This window comes from Protopterus annectens, chromosome 3.part1, assembly GCF_019279795.1.
Source record: "Protopterus annectens isolate FY-2018-M chromosome 3.part1, PAN1.0, whole genome shotgun sequence".
Classification (NCBI taxonomy): Eukaryota; Metazoa; Chordata; order Ceratodontiformes; family Protopteridae; genus Protopterus; species Protopterus annectens.
This window is the reverse complement of record NC_056732.1, coordinates 1,372,983,800-1,373,004,385: the sequence shown is the minus strand read 5'-3', so window position 1 is coordinate 1,373,004,385 and position 20,586 is coordinate 1,372,983,800. Positions and strand designations below refer to the sequence as shown.

Sequence of the window (20,586 nt, the reverse complement as noted above, 5' to 3'; positions counted from 1 at the left end):
CTCCATCCTCCCATCCATAGCTTTGGGATTCTACCCAAATGTAATGACTGCAGCAGTGAAACATGAAAAACATAGTACAGTTGTGTACACTTACCATAAATGTAGATGTTAGAGTGTATTCACTGTTGCAGTCTGGGTTACCCACCCACCATCCCCCTTTTCTTTCCTTCACTATATACAAAAGCCTTTGTGGTGTATTTGCTATTAGATGAAGGTAACGTTATGTTGCTAAAAGTGCATTTACATATATTTCTGTTTATATATAATTTTTTTTTTTTTGCTCCCCATTTGGGGGGCTCCTGACATCTGGGGCAAGAAAAACTGAATAAAATGGCGTTGGCTGCATGTTTTATACCCCCGACGACCTGACGTCATGGAAGAGGAGACAGCAACCAACGCAGTACCCAAGACTTTGGTATTCAGGCCGATTTAAGGGCAACCTGCCAGCAGATTACCCAAATGTAATGACTGCAACAGTGAATACACTCTAGCATCTACATGTATGGTAAGTGTACACAACTGTACTTTCTCTGCACTGCCCTTTGGCTTATCTACTGTGCCCAGGGTATTCACAAAGTGCCTAGCTCCAGTTATTGCATTTTGCAGGCAAAGAAATATTCAAATATACCCATACACGGACGATTGTCTAATTCAGGCAAAAAGTCAGGACATACTTTTGAATCTGGCCTTTGTAAAAAGGGCTCTAACTTGTCTGGGGTACACCATAAATGAAAAGAAATCACACCTGGTACCCTGTCAACAAATTATATTCCTGGGAGCAAGCTTGAATACAACTTCCCAGATGGCTTACCTCACGCCAGAAAAGCAAATTCATTTGACAACCTACTTCAAGCAAGTGGCCACAAAAACCCTGCTTATCTGCAAGACAAATACTGCAAGCCTTGGGGTTCATGGCCTCCTGCATTCTTCTAATTCCATATGCAAGACTGCATATGAGGAAACTACAGTGGTATCTAAAAAACCTATGGTGTCAACATTCTCAAGACCTAGAAACAATGATTCCTATCATACCTTGCCTAGAGTTCCTTTGGTGGGCAGAGGCCTGCCACCAAAACAAGGGACTACCTTTCACACCCCACCCCCTGCTGCCCAAACCCTCACAACAGATGCATGAGACTATGCATGGGGGGCTCACCTGGCAGGGAAGTGCATTCAGGGCAAATGGAACCCAAGTCAAATGTACCTACATATCAATCAAAAGGAAATGTTAGCTGTACAGAATGCTCTGACAGCATTCAAGGACCACATTCTTCCAGGACAACTAATGGTAAAGATGGACAACACCACTGTTATGTGGTACATAAACAAGCAGGGGGGGGTACACATTCCGACCCCTTCTGCAGACTCGCCATGGCATTGTGGAACACAGGCTTGAGCTACCAAGTGCACCTACAAGCTCAATTCCTGCCAGGAAAATTGAATACACTAGCAGATGGATTAAGCAGAAACCTCATGGACCCACACGAGTGGAAACTGGAACCAAGGATTTTCAACATGTTGACAAGCAAATGGGGGAGCCCAGATATAGACCTGTTTGCCTCTCTCCAGAACTACCAATTGGACAAATTTTGCACAAGGACTCCCCACAAACAAGCCTGGAAAGTGGATGCTCTGTCCTTCAGCTGGAAAAACCTATCAGTCTATGCCTTCCCCCCTCTGCTCTCTAAAGTACTACTAAAAATCAAACAGGACAAACCAAGGATGATTTTGATTGCTCCAGAATGGCCGTGCCAACACTGGTACCCCCTCCTGCGCAGTGTGTCACAGTTCTCTCCATGTCACCTGCCACAGACTCCTTCCCTGCTGTCTCAGCAGGAGAACCAGATTCTGCACCCTCAGCTTCCAACCTTGCAGCCTGGCTAATTATTTAATCTCTCCTTTACCATCCCTCAGCAAACCTGTGATGGATATCATTTTAGAGGCAAGGAGGCCTAGTACTAGAAAATCTTATGATGAAAAATGGAAAAGAATATATGCCTGTTAACAATCACAAGGGATGAGCACAGCAGCGCCCAATTTACCTCAGATTTTACAATACTTAACTGAGATGCTTCACAAGGGCCTGTCTTTCCTCCATTAAAATCTATGACTCCGCCATTTCAGCTCATTATAACCCAGAGCCTTCCCTCTTCTCTGATCCCACTGCACAAGCAGTTCCTCAGAGGGGCCAAAATTTTGAGACCACCCAGGAGAGCTCCAACCCCAGCCTGGGACTTTAACCTTGTCTTGGAGAAACTCACTCTACCTCCTTTCGAGCCAGCTGCTACTTCAGACTTAAAATTTCTTTCTTGGAAAACAGCTTTCCTTTTATCAATCACTTCAGCTAGAAGGGTATCTGAATTACAGGCCCTTATGGCAGTGGAGCCTTTCATCATCTTTCATGCAGACGGGGTGTCCCTCAGAACCAGTCCATCCTTCATGCCCAAGGTGATATCCAGTGCGGCTCTTTATCAGTCCATTCATTTGCCAACCTTCTTTCCCAATCCACAGAATAAAGGGGAACGGATACTGCATTCCTTAATGTGCACCGACAAGTTAAATTCTACTTGGACAGGACTAAACCTCAAAGGAAATCTGAACTGTTGGTGGCATTTGCTGCAGGGGCAGAGGGGAAGGCTATTTCAAAGCAAACTATTTCTAAATGGATAAGCCATTGCATTAATTTATGCTATAAGCACCATGGAAAACCTATCCCCCAGGGGATCAGACCTCACTCCACCAGGGCCTTTCTCAGAGGCGTCCCTACCAGGGACATCCTAGAAGCTGCTACCTAGAGTTCTGTACATACTTTCACCAAGCATTATCATTTGCCAATTTTCTCTAAATCCAGAGCTGTCTTTGCCAGTGCAGTCTTGCAGGGCCTTATAGCTGGCCCTAATGCTACCTAAATTCTTCCTCCCAGCCATAGCTTTGGGAAATCTACCCAAATGTAATGACTGCAACAGTGAAACACGAAGAACATAGTACAGTTGTGTACACTTACCATAAATGTAGATGTTAGAGTGTATTCACTGTTGCAGTCCTGGTTACCCTCCCTCCAGCCCCCTAACTTCTTTTGGCTATACCTCTTCTTTCCTTTACTATGCTTAAAAGCCTTTTTGGTGTATTTGATTTTTTGTTGGAGGTATATCTTTGTGCTTTTATGTTTAATTGCTTCCCATTAAGGGGGCACCTGACATCTTGGGCAAGAAAACTAATGTAATTGCGTTGGCTGCATGTTTTATACCCCTGACGAGCTGACGTCATGGAAGAAGTAACAGCAATCGACGCAGGACCCAAGACTTTAATCAGGCCGGCTTAGGGCTACCTACAAGCAGATAACCCAAATGTAATGACTGCAACAGTGAATACACTGTAACATCTACATTTATGGTAAGTGTACACAACTGTACTTTAGGTGTTGCTTGCTAGGATTTTAGTAGTTATTACATATTTACCTAGGTGAATTTCCAATTTGTTGATTTAGCCTTTCAGGAATTTTGCTTCTTTTTATGTCATTTCTTGAGTACCAGAAAAGAGAAGAGTGGGGTACATTTTTGCCCTCCCGCTGCTCCCTCTAATAGCAGTGGCATGAAACTTCAGCATGTACCTTTTGCAGGTCTACTTAAGAAGATCAGGCTGGGGTACTGTCTTCTACTTCTGTTCCACATTCCCACACCACATCTGTCTTACGAATCATCTGCCATAATCATCTTTAATGTTGTCTGCCATAATCATCTTTAACATTGTCTTGTTGTAGTGAGTATACTCACTCATACTGTTGCAGTGTAACTGTAAAAAGTAAGAAATGCTACTGTCAGTTTCGCTAATGTCTTCATGAAGCTTCTTGAATAAAGCAGTTAGGGCATTATTTGCTGGTGGCATACTTTTTTTTTTTTTTTTTAATTCTAGATTTGCCTTTTACCTACTGCTTCCAAGCCGATTTTTTATTAGTTGAATGTCTAGACACTTATCTGCTATTTTTTGTAAACTAAAGTTTATAAAGCATGGCTTTGTTGATTTCTGCATAGTAATAGACTAATGCTGAACAAGTAATTTGACTAGACTCTCACTTAAATATGCTAGTGAGCATAATTGGACAGGCGTCAAAAGATATTTAGCAAAAGTTAATAAGGTTAGGAAGATTTTTTTGTTGTGCAACTGATTCTAAATGCCGTATTTAATAGGTTTTCACCACCTTTACAGTTTTTATTTATTTTTGGCTTACTTGGTATATGAAGTAGCCAGTTTCACAGTATTTTCCAGATCCTTTGTACAGACAAGTAATTTTTTTATTATGTTTTCCTTTTTTAGGTATTGATGTTCTCAGCGGTCATTCTTCCTCTAGTGTATTACCTGAAGAAGCATAAGTGGAGTGTGCTGAAAAGCAGGAAGATTGCCTATAGACCGCCTAAGTAATGAATGGAAGCAGAGTATGGATTGTACTTGCCTACAATGGCTGCTGCCTCATCTTCACAGCATACCCCAGACAGAACAGGGCACATACTGTAATGGACAATGCCTTACACATTTGGCAGCAGCATCTCCAGTGCAGCATTTTCAGATCTCGAGGTTTATTTGTACTTTCTACAAAGCACCTCATCATTGTAAATGTGGACTGAAGCCAGTTTACTATTCCAAAAAAAAAAAATGACATATATTCTCCTTGGTTTGACATTGGGTAAAAATGGTGTTCTACGTGTCACTTACTGAAATTTAAATTAAAATCTCTTTTAAATGAAGCCTTTGCACTGTGCTTTTAGTGTGCACCGGTTATATTCTCTGGTCAGGAAAGTGCAGTTTTGTTACAGTGTAGCTGAGGTAGCAAACTGAAAAACCTCTGAAGAGATAATCAAAGTTTGTGGGTTGGGAGGGTGGCCTAATGGTTAAGGTGTTTGCCTTACAAACACAAGGGATAATTGGCTAGGCTTAAAATGGCTCACAAAGGCAGTTAGCCTAGTACTAACATATGAACCTATGAACCTAAGAGCAGGGTTCATAAATTGTCACCTTTCTGGGAATACAATTGTAACTTAAAGATTACTATATTCGATACTGTTTTTACTGAGGCTGGCAAGGAGTTCCAACTTGTAACTATATGTGGGAAGAAATTTCTTTTCAGTATAGTATTTTAAGTGTCCACCTGTAGAGAGAGGTTGCCTCTGGTTAACATACTGCTATTCCTAAATGTTAGCCCCATGGTGGAAACCAGGATTTACTTTTTCAGATACTTGAATAACAGGTCTTCCTATAATAATCTGTAGTTTGTAGTGTACAGCTGGTCCTTCTTTAAACACTGTCTTAATTATATGCCTAATTGTTTGAACTCTTATGGCATACTATCTTTGTATTCGTTAATGTTTTTGTTATTCCCAGCACTGAAAATGCACAGAGAACTGTGGTGTTATACTTCTTGTCGAATTAATGCATTCTTTAAGTTAATTAATACCCCAGGTTACCTGTTGGTGATTGTGTGGAATAGATCTTAAGTAAATTCCATAATATTTCCTTGTTTTGAAGTTAATATTTGCCTCAGATTACAAGTCCTTATCAGTTGCTATCTCTGGATCTTCACTTGAATCTGATACAGACAGTATTTGATCATTGATGGATTATTGCTAGACCAAAGGTGATTTCACTGTTGCAGTCATCACATTTGGGTTATCCCTGCTAGGGTAGCCGCCGGCCGGAATACCAGTGACTTAGTATTTCTGCTTCGGTTGTTGCTTGAAGACTGATGTTCTGTGAACTTTGATATCCAAATACCTTTTTTTTTTCTTTTAAAGCATTGTAGCTATAAATATATTGAAAATAAATAAATTCGAGACAGGGACTTGCATGATTCTGTATTAATTTTCTCTGAAAATGTATTATAGTAAAAAAGAATAAATAAGTAAGCCACCCTTGATGGCAGTCGAATTGCTGACCCCAGTGATGGGGAGTGAACAGGCTAATTGGCTGAGAGGGGGTTGATAGTAGCAGGGGCAAATCAGTTTAAAACTCCACTCTAATAGCTCTTGAGCCAGTTTGAATCCCAAGTGATTATGTAGGAATTGGCCTTCAAATTAACTGACTACCACATTTTGAAATTCTTAACCAGTGAATCCAAAACCTTTACAAGTACATTACATTGACTGGTAAGCCTAGATCAGTGTAGTGAACCAGTTTGATGTAAACGTTCAAATGGTTCATTAAAGAAGTACTGTGGTCCAATAATAACTATTGAGTGCAGTCCACATTGTTTAAAAGAATGGAGTATAAATCTAAGGAGAGTCTTTGAAAGCATTTGCCAGTAGTGCTTCTCAGATTAATAGTCCTTTAATCATACACCTAAATAAAATCACCACTGTTCAGAATGTGAACATCAGTTGCCATTTCCCACTCATCTGGAACAGAATGAGGTAGCAGACATAGTTGAAACAAACATGTTTGGCATGATATAATGCCAAGTTCATCAGATCTTTCCTTTTAGTGTAACTAAACTTTAAAACACTTGGAATTATGCACAAGTACAGGATAGAAGTACAATAGCCCTACTGTTTGTTGTCTGATAGTTGATTGATTGCTCTGAGTAATATGTCTATAAAATCGGCTGCCTGTTTTCACGGAGACTGGATTCCGTGATTAAGTGAATGTAACATTTTCTTCACTTTCTTCCTCTCTAGTTTTTCTGGAAGTTAACATTTTATATATCAAGTGTTTCTATAAATGTGCATGTGTTTGTGAAATATTTGGGGTTGTAGGGGCTTGCGTTTGTGTTGGGAGTGCAGGGGGGCTTGCCAACCATTCTTGCAAAAGAAAAAGTTTGTTTTGCAGCTTTGGGGAGTATTGCTGTTTTAACTATTGACCTTTCAAGATTTTATATTTTTTGAGGTAGAATGATCATGTGTTGGTTTAAATGAGAAATATGAGACATGGGGATTATTCTTGTTGGACCCCAGAAATGCTTTACATATTGCAGCTGTGAATGACATCTTATTTTTACCAAGAATCTTGTTTATAACATGAAGGGTTTCAGGGAACACTTGGGCCAGCATTCTATAACCTGTTATCTACCATTGGTGAAGTGTTAGCATACTTATCACAAACGATATTGCCTAACAGAAAGCTGCCACACAGGTAGTAAGAAAAGTGGGCTGTGTTCTAAGATGTTTGATCATGTTATCAGTGCTCTCAGACTCAAGTTTTTCAAGGGTTGAATGTGGATGTGTGTGTGTATATGTATATATATATATATGTATATATATATATATATATATATATATATATATATATATGTGTGTATGTGTATATATATATATATATATATATATATATATATATATATATATATATATATATATATATAAGATGTATATAAAATGTGGATTAGTATAATTTCGCTGAAAATTTCTGACATAGGGTCCAAATCGCCGAAAATCCATTTTCCAGAAAATAGTACTGACAGTGTATCTGCCCTTTTCCCCACTGTCGTGTGATCTTTTATTTGATATCAAAATCTTAGGAGTATTGACAGATGTAAAAGATTTTGTACGTGACATAACCTTACAATAGATGCAGTTGCCACAAGGGTTACTACCCTTGGGTAAATCCCTTAAGGCAGTATCATCCAACCAACCAATCAATCTGCTTATACCAAGATAAAGACTCGCCTAGATTTCGGCCTCATCTATAACTGTAAGAACAGTCACTGTCCAGGCACTGATCAAAAAATGGATCAGACTTTAATATGCACCATTGTTTAGAAATCACATTCCTGATTCTAAATGTATTGGTACCAAAATTTGTAACAAATCTGATTTTTGAGCTAACAGGTAACCTTTCTCTTGTATGTGCTGCATCCAAATGTCCACTTAACAGGAAATCGTCCCTATTAAAATTAGATGCTATGGCTTTATCTCTCTTAATATTGGTGCTAGAATAACCCCGCCTCTCAAATCTGTCACCCATTTTATCCAATTCACTGCAAATGCACCTGAGTCTCTGAAATTGAGCTTTCGGTATATTGGACATAACATGTCTAGGGTGACAACTATCCGCCTGTAAAATAGCATTTTTGGTAAATGGCTTCCTGTAGAGGTTCATCTTGATAATACCATCTGGGTTTTTAGTCAGTCACATCCAAAAAATCAATGCTATCGAGCTCGATTCTATCAGTAAATGTTAAACCAAATTCATTTGAGTTCAGGTATTTCACAAACTCTAACCAATTCTGGATCGTGCCAGAACGGATCCTCCAGCAGTCATCCAAATAAAGACTCCACATGGTAAGTTCCTTCTTAAAAGAACAAGAATCACTATATATAAGCTGCCTCTCAATGTATCCCATAAAGAGGTCCGCATGTCTATGCGCAAAAGTTGTACCCATCGCAGTTCCCATCATTTGCAGGTAGCACTCGCCACAGAAATAAAAGACATTATGCTCCAAGACCAACTGCACCAAAGTTAACAAAAAATCAGTTTGTCTAGGTTGATGCTTGTCATATACTTCTAACCAGTATTTTAGTGCCTGAATACCCGCACTGTGGTATATTCGTATATAGTGTTGGACATCAAGGGTACAAAGATAGGCTGGATGTATTTGCAAAATCATTCATTAAGCACAAAAAAATTGCTAGCATCTTTCAACCTAGCCCCAACAAACTAAGTAATGGTTTCAATTCATGTTCCAAATACACAGATAGGGGTTCTGTTAAAGATCCCCTACTCGTAACAATAGGCCTCCCTGGGGTGTTCAAGATAGTTTTGTGTATTTTGGGCAAAATATAAAACTGTTGAGGTATAGGGTTACTCACAAGAAGCTGTTTAAATAGGGATTCTGATATATCCCCGTTCAACTTGGCATTAAAAAGAAATCCATCTATCGTCCATAGTAGGATCAAGGGGCAAGTTATAATAAAACATAAAAAGCATCTTTGTACCCTTGATGTCCAACACTATATACGAATATACCACATTAGCACTAAAGGCTGTAGTTTTCCTGTGTCCTGACAGAGTGCTCTTCACACTATCTGGAGGTATACAGAGCTAAGTATATTTTTCTGGAACTTCAGAGTTGTGTACTGTTAATTGTTGCTGGACTAATTTTATATCGTTGCTGGCTGACTTCAGAATTGTGCACTGTTGTTTTTGCTTCACTGTATAGTTTTTCAGATCTCTGCTGAAGGTATTGGTTTTCCCCTACCCACCCTCCTCATTCCTGTCTTGTTTAAATTTGGAGGCTTTTGCAGTTGCCTGCCCCCACTGTAGATTTGATCTGGGACACTCCCCCTAGTCCTATCTCTTTAACTCATTCTACCGAATAGACTCCTTCTGCACTTGTTTTTAGTCATTTTTAATTTAATTGCATTTTTTTAAACTCTTTGGTCTAACATTGCTACAAACATACGCAAGTGTGCTTGCTTGCACTGCATCTGAATTGTTTTTACTGATGTTTTAGCTACTTTTCTGTATATAAAAAAAATCTAAGCCTGTTTTCTACCTTTCCTATAACTAGTGTAGTCCAGATTCAGATTTGCTGTATCCAGGACTGTATGTAAGCTTCTGAGCCCCCCAAGCTTTCTGTGTTGGAGGGAAGCCTTCTAGCTTATCAGCGGGAGTGGTAATCACTAGATAACCTATCTACCATATAAGGAGTGATTCTGGCCCAGAAATTGTAGTTATTGGCCATTTGGGCAGTTTTTCCATCTTTCTCAACTTTCTGATTTAAAAGCCTGCATTTGCACTACCCCCCCCCCCCCCCTTTCCTGTAACTAGTTTAGTCCAGATACAGATTCTTAGTTTTAGCACTTGAATTTGCTTATTCGTGATCATCACTTGTTCAGAACTTGTAAGCACTAAATAACCTACTAATTACTACAGCACTCAACCTTCCTCATTACCTAGAGGAAAACAGTTTTGGTACTTACTTTCCTCACTTGCATAGAGAAAAACAGTTCTTGTACTCACTTTCCTCACTTGTCTAGAGGAAATGTTTTTTTATTCAGGCATGTCCAATGGTCAGCTCCCATTGTTTTCTCCTGTCTATCTGATGAATCTGGGCATCTTGGGGCAATGTAGAAATTGCCTCATGTACACAGCCAACCCTCTTCTCCTACCACCCAGCACTACAACCTGTGAGAGATGCACTTATCTAGCCAAACTGGAGGTAAAGCTCTATCCAACCAAGACTGAACTTGACAGTCAAGAGGAGAAGGTAAACACTTGCACCACACTCATCACATAATCTCACTAAGTCTAGACCATCAAATTCCACACATAGAAACACAAAAACATGTGCGGTGGCTCTCAATAATAATCTGCTCAAGCAACAGACACCTCCAAAGCAGAAATACAAGCAACCTCCACCCCCCCCCCAACACAACCCAAATGACACATAGCCCGCAGACTCCGTATGTTACTCAACCACAGCCAATAAGGCAAAACAACGTACCCAACACACTAGTCATAGGTGACTCTATAGTCAGGCACACTGATGTCCCACTCTCCAGGCTAAACAAGGAGAAGGTTACTGTCAGCTGCCTGTCTGGTGCCAGGATCTGCCACATAACCCACGCACTCAGCTCACTCCGCAACAAGTATAAATATGACTCTGTCATTGTCCATGTTGGTGTGAACGACCTGAGACATACCTCCCTGGACTACATGAAGAGAGACATGGAAGAGCTCTCCGATGTTGTAGGCCAGACAGGTATGACCCTAGCCCTGAGTAGCATTCTGCCATCACCCAGAATGATTGGCTAAGCTTCTGGTGTCATTCTAAAGGCATCTAGTATCTGTCTGCCTGGGATGACATGGTCGACAGACCACGATGCTTTGCCAGAGATGGCCTGTACCTGTCACCCCTGGGAATCTGGATATTGGCTAAGGTTCTTGCCGCCCCTATAGTGCCTTTTTTAGGCAAGGTTCAATTGACAAATTTACCACCATAACAGGAACAGGCAAGCAAAAACTGAAGGTGATGCTACTCAATGCTAGAAGTCTAAATCTCAAAATGCACTCACTCGAGGCACTCCTTAAAATGGAGAACATCGATATCTGTGCAGTGACAGACCTGGTTCAAGGCTCCAGAGAGCACCCCTGCACTACCAGGCTATAACTCATACCACACTTTTCGGCCAAGTAACCTAGACCAGAACACCAAAGGTGGAGGTGTGTCCATATTCATTAAGAATATCCACACCTCCAGGCTAGTTGCTCAGCATAATGCAGCCGTGGTTGTCCAAGTGCAACTAACTCTGGGAAAAACTGCAATCCAAATTGTAGCTTGCTACAGAACCCCCACCATGCCCCAGGATTCCCACTCCTCTTTTCTTTATGTACTGGAAAATATTAGGGTTCAACCAAACACCCTAATAATGGGTGATTTCAACTACCCCACCATTAACCGGAAAAACTTTACTCAACGCTTTCTGGAATTCATAAACTCCAATGCCCTGGATCAACTTATCCACACCCCCACCAGGGGCAACAGTATCCTAAGATCTAGTCATTACCAACATGAGTGACCGGTGTTCCACACCTAAAGTCAACGCCTCATTGGTCCAATCTGACCATAAGCTAATTACCCTAGATATCCATATCCTTCCCCCACCCCCCATTAAGGAAACCACAGTAAAAAATTTCTCTAAAGCCAACTTCATGCTTATTAAGACAGAAGTGGTGAACTTCATGACACCCATGCATATGGACAATACAGTTACGACTACTGAATCCTATGCATTTGCACTTTATAAGCACTTACACAAGTGCATGGATCGTGCTATCCCAAACAGAACCAAGACGCTATGGAAGCCAATCTGGTGGTCCCCTGCCATAAACAAACTGTACATCAGAAGGAAGAAACTGTTGCAAAAGAGTGAGAAATCCCATGAGTGGAGGAGCTCCCTTGTCAGCCTCAGTAAGAAGCTGCGATCCCGGATAAAATCCTCCAAAGCTAGTTACGAAAACAAAATTGCCACCGATTCCAAAGACAACCACAATGCATTCTATAGATATGTCAAGAATCTCAATGGCAACACTCAGATCTGCTCTGATACAGCACAGTGGCACTAAGCACAATGGCACTAAATATACAGACACAACTGATATTGCCAACATCCTGGCAGATAGGTTCAGTGCTATCTTTACCCCCCTCTCACCCTCTAAAGAGTCCCATCTCTATACCGGAAGAATGCAAAGTTCCTGTAATCACAGCTGCACAGGTAAAAACCACACTGTCCAAAGCCAAGAACACAGCAACCATGGGACCAGACAACATCCCAGGCTGCATTCTACACGAACTATAGAACGAACTGGTACCCCCACCTAAGTACCATGTTCAATCATAGCCTCACCTCAGGCTTTTTGTGCCTGCTGAATGGCGCACAGTGATGGTTATCCCACTCCACAAGGGGGGAGCCACCACGGACCCCGGGAACTACCGCCCCATTAGCCTGGTCTAAAAGGCCATGGAACGTATCATCATGGAACTTATAAACAAAGACATTGGTAATCTCCAAACTCTGGACCCCACCCAGTTCGGTTTTGTAAAAGGCAGATCATGTCTCCTAAACCTGATAGACTTCTTTGAAGCAGTCACCAAAGCCGTAGACAAGGGTAAGGTGGTTCACACAGCCTATCTAGATCTTGCCAAGGCTTTCGACACCATCCCCTACTCTGGAATTATAGATAAACTCCCTAAACTAGGTATAAATCCCTGTGTCACAAGATGGGTTGCCAACTGGCTCACTGACAGAACCCACACTGTGAAAGTAGCAGACACCAAATCTGACTAAGTGACAAGTGGAGTACCACAGGGTTCAGTCCTGGGTCCTCTCCTGTTTGGTATCTACTTCTCTGAAGTACAGGCTAACACAGAAGGTCTTTGTCTAACGAAGTTCGCAGATGACTGCAAACTAGGAGCCATAATCGAAATTCCTAATGATGTGAACATTCTACAAAAGGGCCTCACTGAGACAGTGTCAAAGCCATGGCCTCAAGCTCAATGCCAAAAAGTGCATTGTTATCCTCTTAGGTAAAAACTCTGTACCCATGAACTACAACATAGGCGGTAGTATACTTAACACTGAAAGTGTGATGAGACCTTGGGACACAGGTGGACAGTAGTCTCTCCTTTGATAATCACATTGCCGCAGTAGTCAGGAAATTCTTCTACATGGCACACCATCACAAAAGGTTTCTCATCCAGAAAAAGAGAGGTCATTGTTCCCCTCTACTAACAGCAGCGGTGGTGCAGTGGTAGCATTGTCGCCTCACAGCAAGAGGTTCTCCTGTTCGATTCTCGGCTGGAGCACCTTCTGTGTGGAGTCTGCATGTTCTTCCTGTGATCAAGTGGCATTTGAAAGACATGCGTAGAACGGGCGTGCCTTCATTGAAGGTTGGGCGTCGAGCTGGCACCTTGGCACCGTAAAAATCTACTGCCAGTCATTAGCGGACCGGAATTCCGCTGTGGTGACCCCTAACTGGGAAAAGCCGAAAGAAGAACATTGTTCCCCTCTACTCATCACTCATTAGACCCGTTATAGATTACAACACCCCTTTTGGTATGTACCTCACAAGACATCAACAACTGGAAAGGCCGCAGAAATACCTCTCAGAGGATTACTGGCCTCAAACAGGTGCTCTACGCAGACAGTCTCAAAAAGCTCCAGCTTTACTCCGTCGCACATCGCCTACTCAGAGGTAATCTCTACCTAACATACAAAGCTATGTCAAGCCCAGAGCTGTTGGACGTGCTCCACTTAAAGAAGTCCCAATCCCTCCGAGCTATACTCTCTAGGGACCTAAACCTTGTCACCACAATAAACAGAACATGCCTGAGGGATAGATTCCTGTCCCAGAGACTTCCCATACTCTGGAATAAACTACCTGTCTATATCAAGCAAAGCTCCTCATTAGTACTCTTCAAGAAAAATCTTGATTGGATGGGAAATAGGAAATTCACTCCGGGGATCACTTCTATGGCTCTGCAAGACAGTGGCACAGGAAAATAATTTTCTTGGGTGGCAAAAGCCAGAGTACATTTTTGGTTGGGCTTTTATAGGCCCTAGGGCGGATAACCTAGTACCTACCTATGAAAACCTGCCATCCCTCAATTGCCTCGAAGCTTCTCCCAAATAGTCATCTCGTGCCCATACTACAATAGCGCCCCCCTTATCTGCCTTTAACTATTACTAAGTCTTTATTATTTTTTAACTGTGTCAGAGCATCTCTCTCAGGTTTGGTTAGGTTGTCACCAAATCCCCTGAAAATAGAATTTTGATTAACATGTAAATCGTGCAACACCAAGTCTTCCAACAGTTTCACCCGAGGGTGGTATGGTGGTTGGAAGTCAGATTTCTTAAAAAGAAAACCATCAGAAGCAACATCAGCAGTATCATAACTGTCAGCTTTAGCATTAAAAAAAATTTAAATTCAAAGCTCTACAAAAATGTTTTAACATCATTATCTCGGAGTTTGATATGTATAAAGCATGATGGTATATAATTAAAGCCTTTAACACACTTTTTTCATGTGTAGTTAACTCATAGTTGGTTAAATTAGCTATGCGATTATCCATCTCCGCATCATGGCTATCAATTATGTTTGCATTAATTCCCTGAGTGTTTGCTCTATGTTACTCCCTGGTCTGCCTTTGATGTTTGTGTCCCCCTCTTCTAAAGGGCCTCCTCTTCCCCTGGATTTTTTGTGGACAGGTGATGTTAAATCTTCCACAAATTCTGCTTCAGTATCAGTACTGGGTGGGTTGGATGAAAAGTCAGATGTGCAAGAGTCAGTAGTGCCATCAGCACTTCTTGGAGGCTTCAGGATAGATTTATTTCTTTTTCATTTAAATTTAGATTGTTTTTTGGCAGTGTCCGAGAAACGTACTGATCTTTTAGTAGATTTCCAAGAGAAAATTGCATTATTCGCCATATCCCCCAAATCTCGGTAAAACTTCGAGTTTCTTGTCCCTGACCTCAACTTCAAAAGTATTCACTTAAGTCTCATAAATCTTTTGATAATCCCCCTCATTTTCATATTGTTGCATATTTTCCAAACATTCAAGTTTCACCTTAATAGCTAGTAGAGAATGTTCATAAAACTCTACAAGCAATTCAATTAACATTTTAGAAGCTGTATGTTGAATCAAATGCCATTTTGTCATAAAATCAGCATTTTCTTTGCCTACCCTAGGTTCTAAGTAAACTCTTAAACCTCGTGGCGCCATTTCCGTTTTATTGTATGCCTTTAGTAGTTTGATATGCCATATTGTCGATCAAAATTTCTTAGCAAGCAGTAATTTCCTTAAACATAAGTTGCATATTTTAACACAACTCATCTCCACAGTGGTCTCCGTTCCTCTAGTAACACTGCGGCCCTCAAAACAAGCCACATCATCCTTATCTAACAGCATATTGCTGATAAAAGCACGTAGGTCGCCTCCCGTAGCCATGAATGTAAATGCTTAATCACGAACACACTGTCCGAAGTATAAATAAACCAAAAAGTTCAAAAAATGGGCAGCACACTAAATATACAATGTCCCAAAAGCAAATAGGTGCTCGCCCAAACATTTGCGGTGCTCTGAACTCAATATGCAGACACCAAAACAAAATTCCAGCACTCGCATACCTTCTACAACATTTTCAATGGAAATCCACAGATCAAAGCACAAAATGAACAGTAATTTCAGTGTCTAAAATTTATTCCAGGTGCAAATGCACAGAGCAACCATTCAGGTGATCTTCACAGCTGCCAGAATGCTGCTTGTATAAATACACATGAAAAGTCATACTCAAATCTGCAATTTAAAAGCTTAAACGTTCCTGCTTTTTTTAAATTGTAGATTTGTGTAGCACTTTGCATGTGTATTTATACAAGCAACATTCTCAATGTTAAGTTGTCAATCTCGCCTTCATTCTTGCTGGATGGGTTCGGAGCCGATCCTCGGCTCCGACTGCTTTGCTTTCGAGAACGAGAACTCTCCTTTTACCAGCTTCGAGGCAACCCTATATCCATGATGCAAGGGCGGAACTACTCACGCTAGATTTGCGGCCAAGCGAAGAGGTCTCCTTTGCCAGCTGAGGTAAGTTTTTAAAAAGAAAAAGAAAGTTTTTAAGTTTATTTTTTTTTTTTTTTTTTTTAGTTAGTGATTAGCCTGTAGTTACAGCCACCCTTTCCTCTTTTTTTTTTTTTTTTTTTTTTTTTTATTTTTTTTTTTTAGTTAGTAGTTAGTCCTCCTAGTCCCCAAGTTATTCTTCCTGTGTGTGTGTGTTGGGATTAATTGTGTTGTGGGACATTCTTGTGTATTCACACTGAGGATGCCAGGGGGCGAAACCGGTCTGTGTTTGCAACTGTATGGCCGCTGTGAAGATCACCTGAATGGTTGCTCTGTGCATTTGCATCTGGAATAAACTTTAAACACTGAAATTAGTGTTCGTTTTGTGCTTTGATTCGTGGATTTCCTTTGAAAATGTTGTGGAAGATATGCGAGTGCTGGAATTTTGTTTTGGTGTCTGCATATTGAGTTCCAAAAACCGCGATTGGGAGAGCACCTATTCATTTTTGGGACATTGTATATTTAGTGTGCTGCCTATTTTTTTAACCTTTTTGGTTTATTTATGCTTGACAGTACGTTTGTGATTGAGCATTTACATTCATGGATGCGGGAGGCAACCTACGTGCTTTTATCAGCAATTTGCTGTTAGATAAGGCTGATGTGGCTTGTCTTGAGGGCCGTAGTGTTACTAGAGAAACCGAGATCACTGTGGAGGTGAGTCGTGTTAAAAATATTTTTATTTATTTTTATTTTACATTTGTTGACCGGGCTAGTCCAACTGGATACATGTCCATTTTCAGTAGAAGCCCGGGGAGATAAGCTCCACATTAAGCTAAATAATACAGGACAGCAAAAACTAAAAAAATATTTAAATACATTATTCATGAAGATTTTCAACAAAGAACTTAATTTTCGAGAAAAGTGAGTACAGAGTTTAACGAGCAATACAGTACTATTTACATGGTAAAGGGAGTGACATTCAACATAAAGTAGGTTAGGAACGAAGGTACAGACTGAAATGAATTATTCAGGTTGTCTTAAAATATAACTCTAAAACACAAGAGAGTATGTATATATACACTTAAAGAAATGTTGCACTCATAATAAAAAGATAGTTGGTCTGTATACAGGTGGAAGACGTTTGCTCACAGCAGAATGAATGTACAAAGAACAAACTTATATTTCCCTGGGAGTAGGAGAGTAAAAAAGGGGGTAAGGGAAAAGGATTATGCAACTTATGTTTAAGGAACTGACTTTGCTTACTAAGAAATTTTGATTGACAATATGGCATATCAAACTACTAAAGGCATACATTAAAGCAGAAATGGCGCCACAAGGTTTACGAGTTTACTTAGAACCTGGGGAAGGCAAAGAAAATGCTGATTTTTATGACAAAATGGCATTTGTTTCAACGTACAGCTTCTAAAATGTTCATTGAATTGCTTGTAGAGTTTTATGAACATTCTGTACTAGATATTAAGGTGAAACTTGAATGTTTGGAAAATGTGCAACAATATGAAAATGAGGGGGATTATTAAAAGCTTTATTAGACTTATTTAAGTGAAGTAAATACTTTTGAAAATGAGGTCAGGGACAAGAAACTCAAGAAGTTTAACCAAGATTTGGGGGATATGGCGAATAATGCAATTTTCTCTTGGAAATCTACTAAAAGATCAGTGCGTTTCTCGGACACTGCCAAAAATCAATCTAAATTTAAACGAAAAAGAAATAAATCTATCATGAAGCCTCCAAGAAGTGCTGATGGCACTACTAACTAGCACATCTGACTTTTTTCATCCAACCCACCCAGTACCAATACTGAAGCAGAATTTGTGGAATATTTAACATCACCTGTCAACAAAAAATCCAGGGGAAGAGGAGGCCCTTTAGAAGAGGTGGAAGCAAACATCGAAGACAGACCAGGGAACAACATAGAGCAAACATTCGTGGAATTAATGCAAACATAATTGATAACCATGATGCTGAGATGAATAATCTCATAGTTAATTTAACCAACTATGAGTTAACTACACATGAAAAAAGTGTGTTAAATAAAGGCTTTAATTATATACCATCGTGCTTTATCTCTGAGTTTGATATGTATAATGATGTTAAACATTTTTGTACAGCTTTTAATTTAAAATATTTTTTAATGCTAAAACTGATAGTTATGATACTGCTGATGTTGCTTCTGATGGTTTTCTTTTTAAGAAATCTGACTTCCAACCACCGTATCACCCTCGGGTGAAACTGTTTGAAGATTTGGTGTTGCATGATTTACATGTTAATCAAAATTCCATTTTCAGGGGATTTGGTGACTACCTAACCAAACCTGAGAGAGATGCTCTAACACAGTTAAAAAATAATAAAGACTTGGTAATAGTTAAGGCAGATAAGGGGGGCGCTATTGTAGTATGGGCATGAGATGACTACTTGGGAGAAGCTTTGAGGCAATTGAGGGATGGCAGGTTTTATTATAACTTGCCCCTTGATCCTATTATGGACTTTAAACGAAAGATAGATGGATTTCTTTTGAATGCCAAGTTGAATGGGGATATATCAGAATCCCTATTTAAACAGCTTCTTGTGAGTAACCCTATACCTCAGCGGTTTTATATTTTGCCCAAAATACACAAAACTATCTTGAACCCCCCAAGGAGGCCTATTGTTTTGGGTAGGGGATCTTTAACAGGACCCCTATCTGTGTATTTGGAACATGAATTGAAACCATTACTTAGTTTGGTCAGAGCTAGGTTGAAAGACTCTAGTAATTTTTTGTGCTTAATGAATGATTTGCAAATACATCCAGCTTCCTGTCTTTGTACCCTTGATGTCCAAGCTCTATATACGAATATACCACATGGTGGGGATATTCAGGCATTAAAATTCTGGTTTGAAGTATATGGTAAGCATCAACCTTGACAAACTGATTTTTGTTAACTTTGGTGCAGTTGGTCTTGGAGCATAATGTCTTTTATTTCCGTGGCGAGTGCTACCTGCAGATGATGGGAACTTTTGCGCATATATATGCGGACCTCTTTATGGAGTACATTGAGAGGCAGCTTATATATAGTGATTCTTGTCCTTTTAAGAAGGAACTTACCATGTGGCGGCGTTATTTGGACGACTGCTGGGGAATCCATTTTGGCACTATCCAGAATTGGTTAGTTTGTGAAATACCTCAACTCAAGTGAATTTGGTGTAACATTTACTGATAGAATTGAGCTCGATAGCATAGATTTTTTGAATGCGACTGTGACTAAGAACCCAGATGGTACTATGAAGACTAATCTCTACAGGAAGCCCTTTACCAAAAATGCTGTTTTACAAGCGGATAGTTGTCACCCTAGACATGTTACGTCCAATATACCGAAAGCTCAATTTCAGAGACTGAGGCGCATTTGCAGTGAGGACACCTGCTACAAAAAGGAATTTGATAAAATGGGTGATTGATAGATTTGTGAGGCAGGGTTATTCTAGCACCAATGTTAAGAGAGAGAAAGCCATAGCATCTAATTTTAATAGGGATGATTTCCTGTTAAGTGGAAATTTGGATGCAACACATACAAGAGAAAGGTCACCTGTTAGCTCAAAAATCAGATTTGTTACAAATTTTGGTACCAATACATTTAGAATCAGGAATGTGATTTCTAAACATTGGGACATATTAAAGTCTGATCCATCTTTTGATCAATGCCTGGAGAGTAACTGTTCTTACAGTTATAGACGAGGCCGAAATCTAGGTGAGTCTTTATCTTGGTATAAGCAGATTGATTGGTTGGATGAAAATGCCTTAAGGGATTTACTCAAGGGTTAGTAACCCTTGTGGTAACTGCATCTATTGAAAGGTTATGTCACATACAAAATCTTTTACATCTGTCAATACTCCTAAGGTTTTTGATATCAAATATCTTATTACTTGCCGTACGGACTCGGTGATTTACATGACAATATGTCAGTGTGGGGCTTTTTATATCGGACAAACTTCTAGAAGATTAAAAGTAGGATTGCGTTACATTTGAGTGACATTAGTTGTAAGCAACAAAGGAGTGTATTATTTAAGCACAGTTTGATGCATACTACGGCGCATTTCCTTTTTGTGGGCATCAGTATGGTGAAGGGTAATAGATTGTCAGATATAAGTAAACATGAATTGTTGGATAGAAAAGAGAGGATGTGGATAACTAAACTAGGGGCATTATATAAACCAGGTCTTAATGACCATTGGTAGGTTTGATAGAGAAGTTTGATTAGATTTTGGTCAGTTATGAAGATTGGGGATTTTCCTTCGCTCCTGAGCACTATTATTTATTCACTAAATGTAGCTTGGTTTAGTTTATATGTGAATAATTTATTTTTAACATATCTTTTTGATATTCCCATTTATTATGACATTCTCTATTTTTGATATTTTGTATGTGCTTTTGGTGGTAAATTATGCACATGTAATATATGAATGACAATGTGTTTATATATCTATGTATGTGTATGTGTGTGTATATATATATTTATATATATATATATATATATATATATATATATAT

At 39.8% G+C, this 20,586-nt stretch overlaps 1 protein-coding gene across 1 annotated transcript in view; it reads left to right on the top strand.

Moving 5' to 3' along the window:
• The window catches only part of MAF1 (MAF1 homolog, negative regulator of RNA polymerase III), an 881,579-nt gene that overhangs the window by 797,152 nt on the left and 63,841 nt on the right, over positions 1-20,586 (top strand). The window contains exon 8 of the mRNA XM_044066300.1: positions 4,315-4,415. Within this exon, the coding sequence (XP_043922235.1) occupies positions 4,315-4,415 (101 nt within the window). The remainder of the gene's footprint in view (positions 1-4,314; positions 4,416-20,586) is intronic.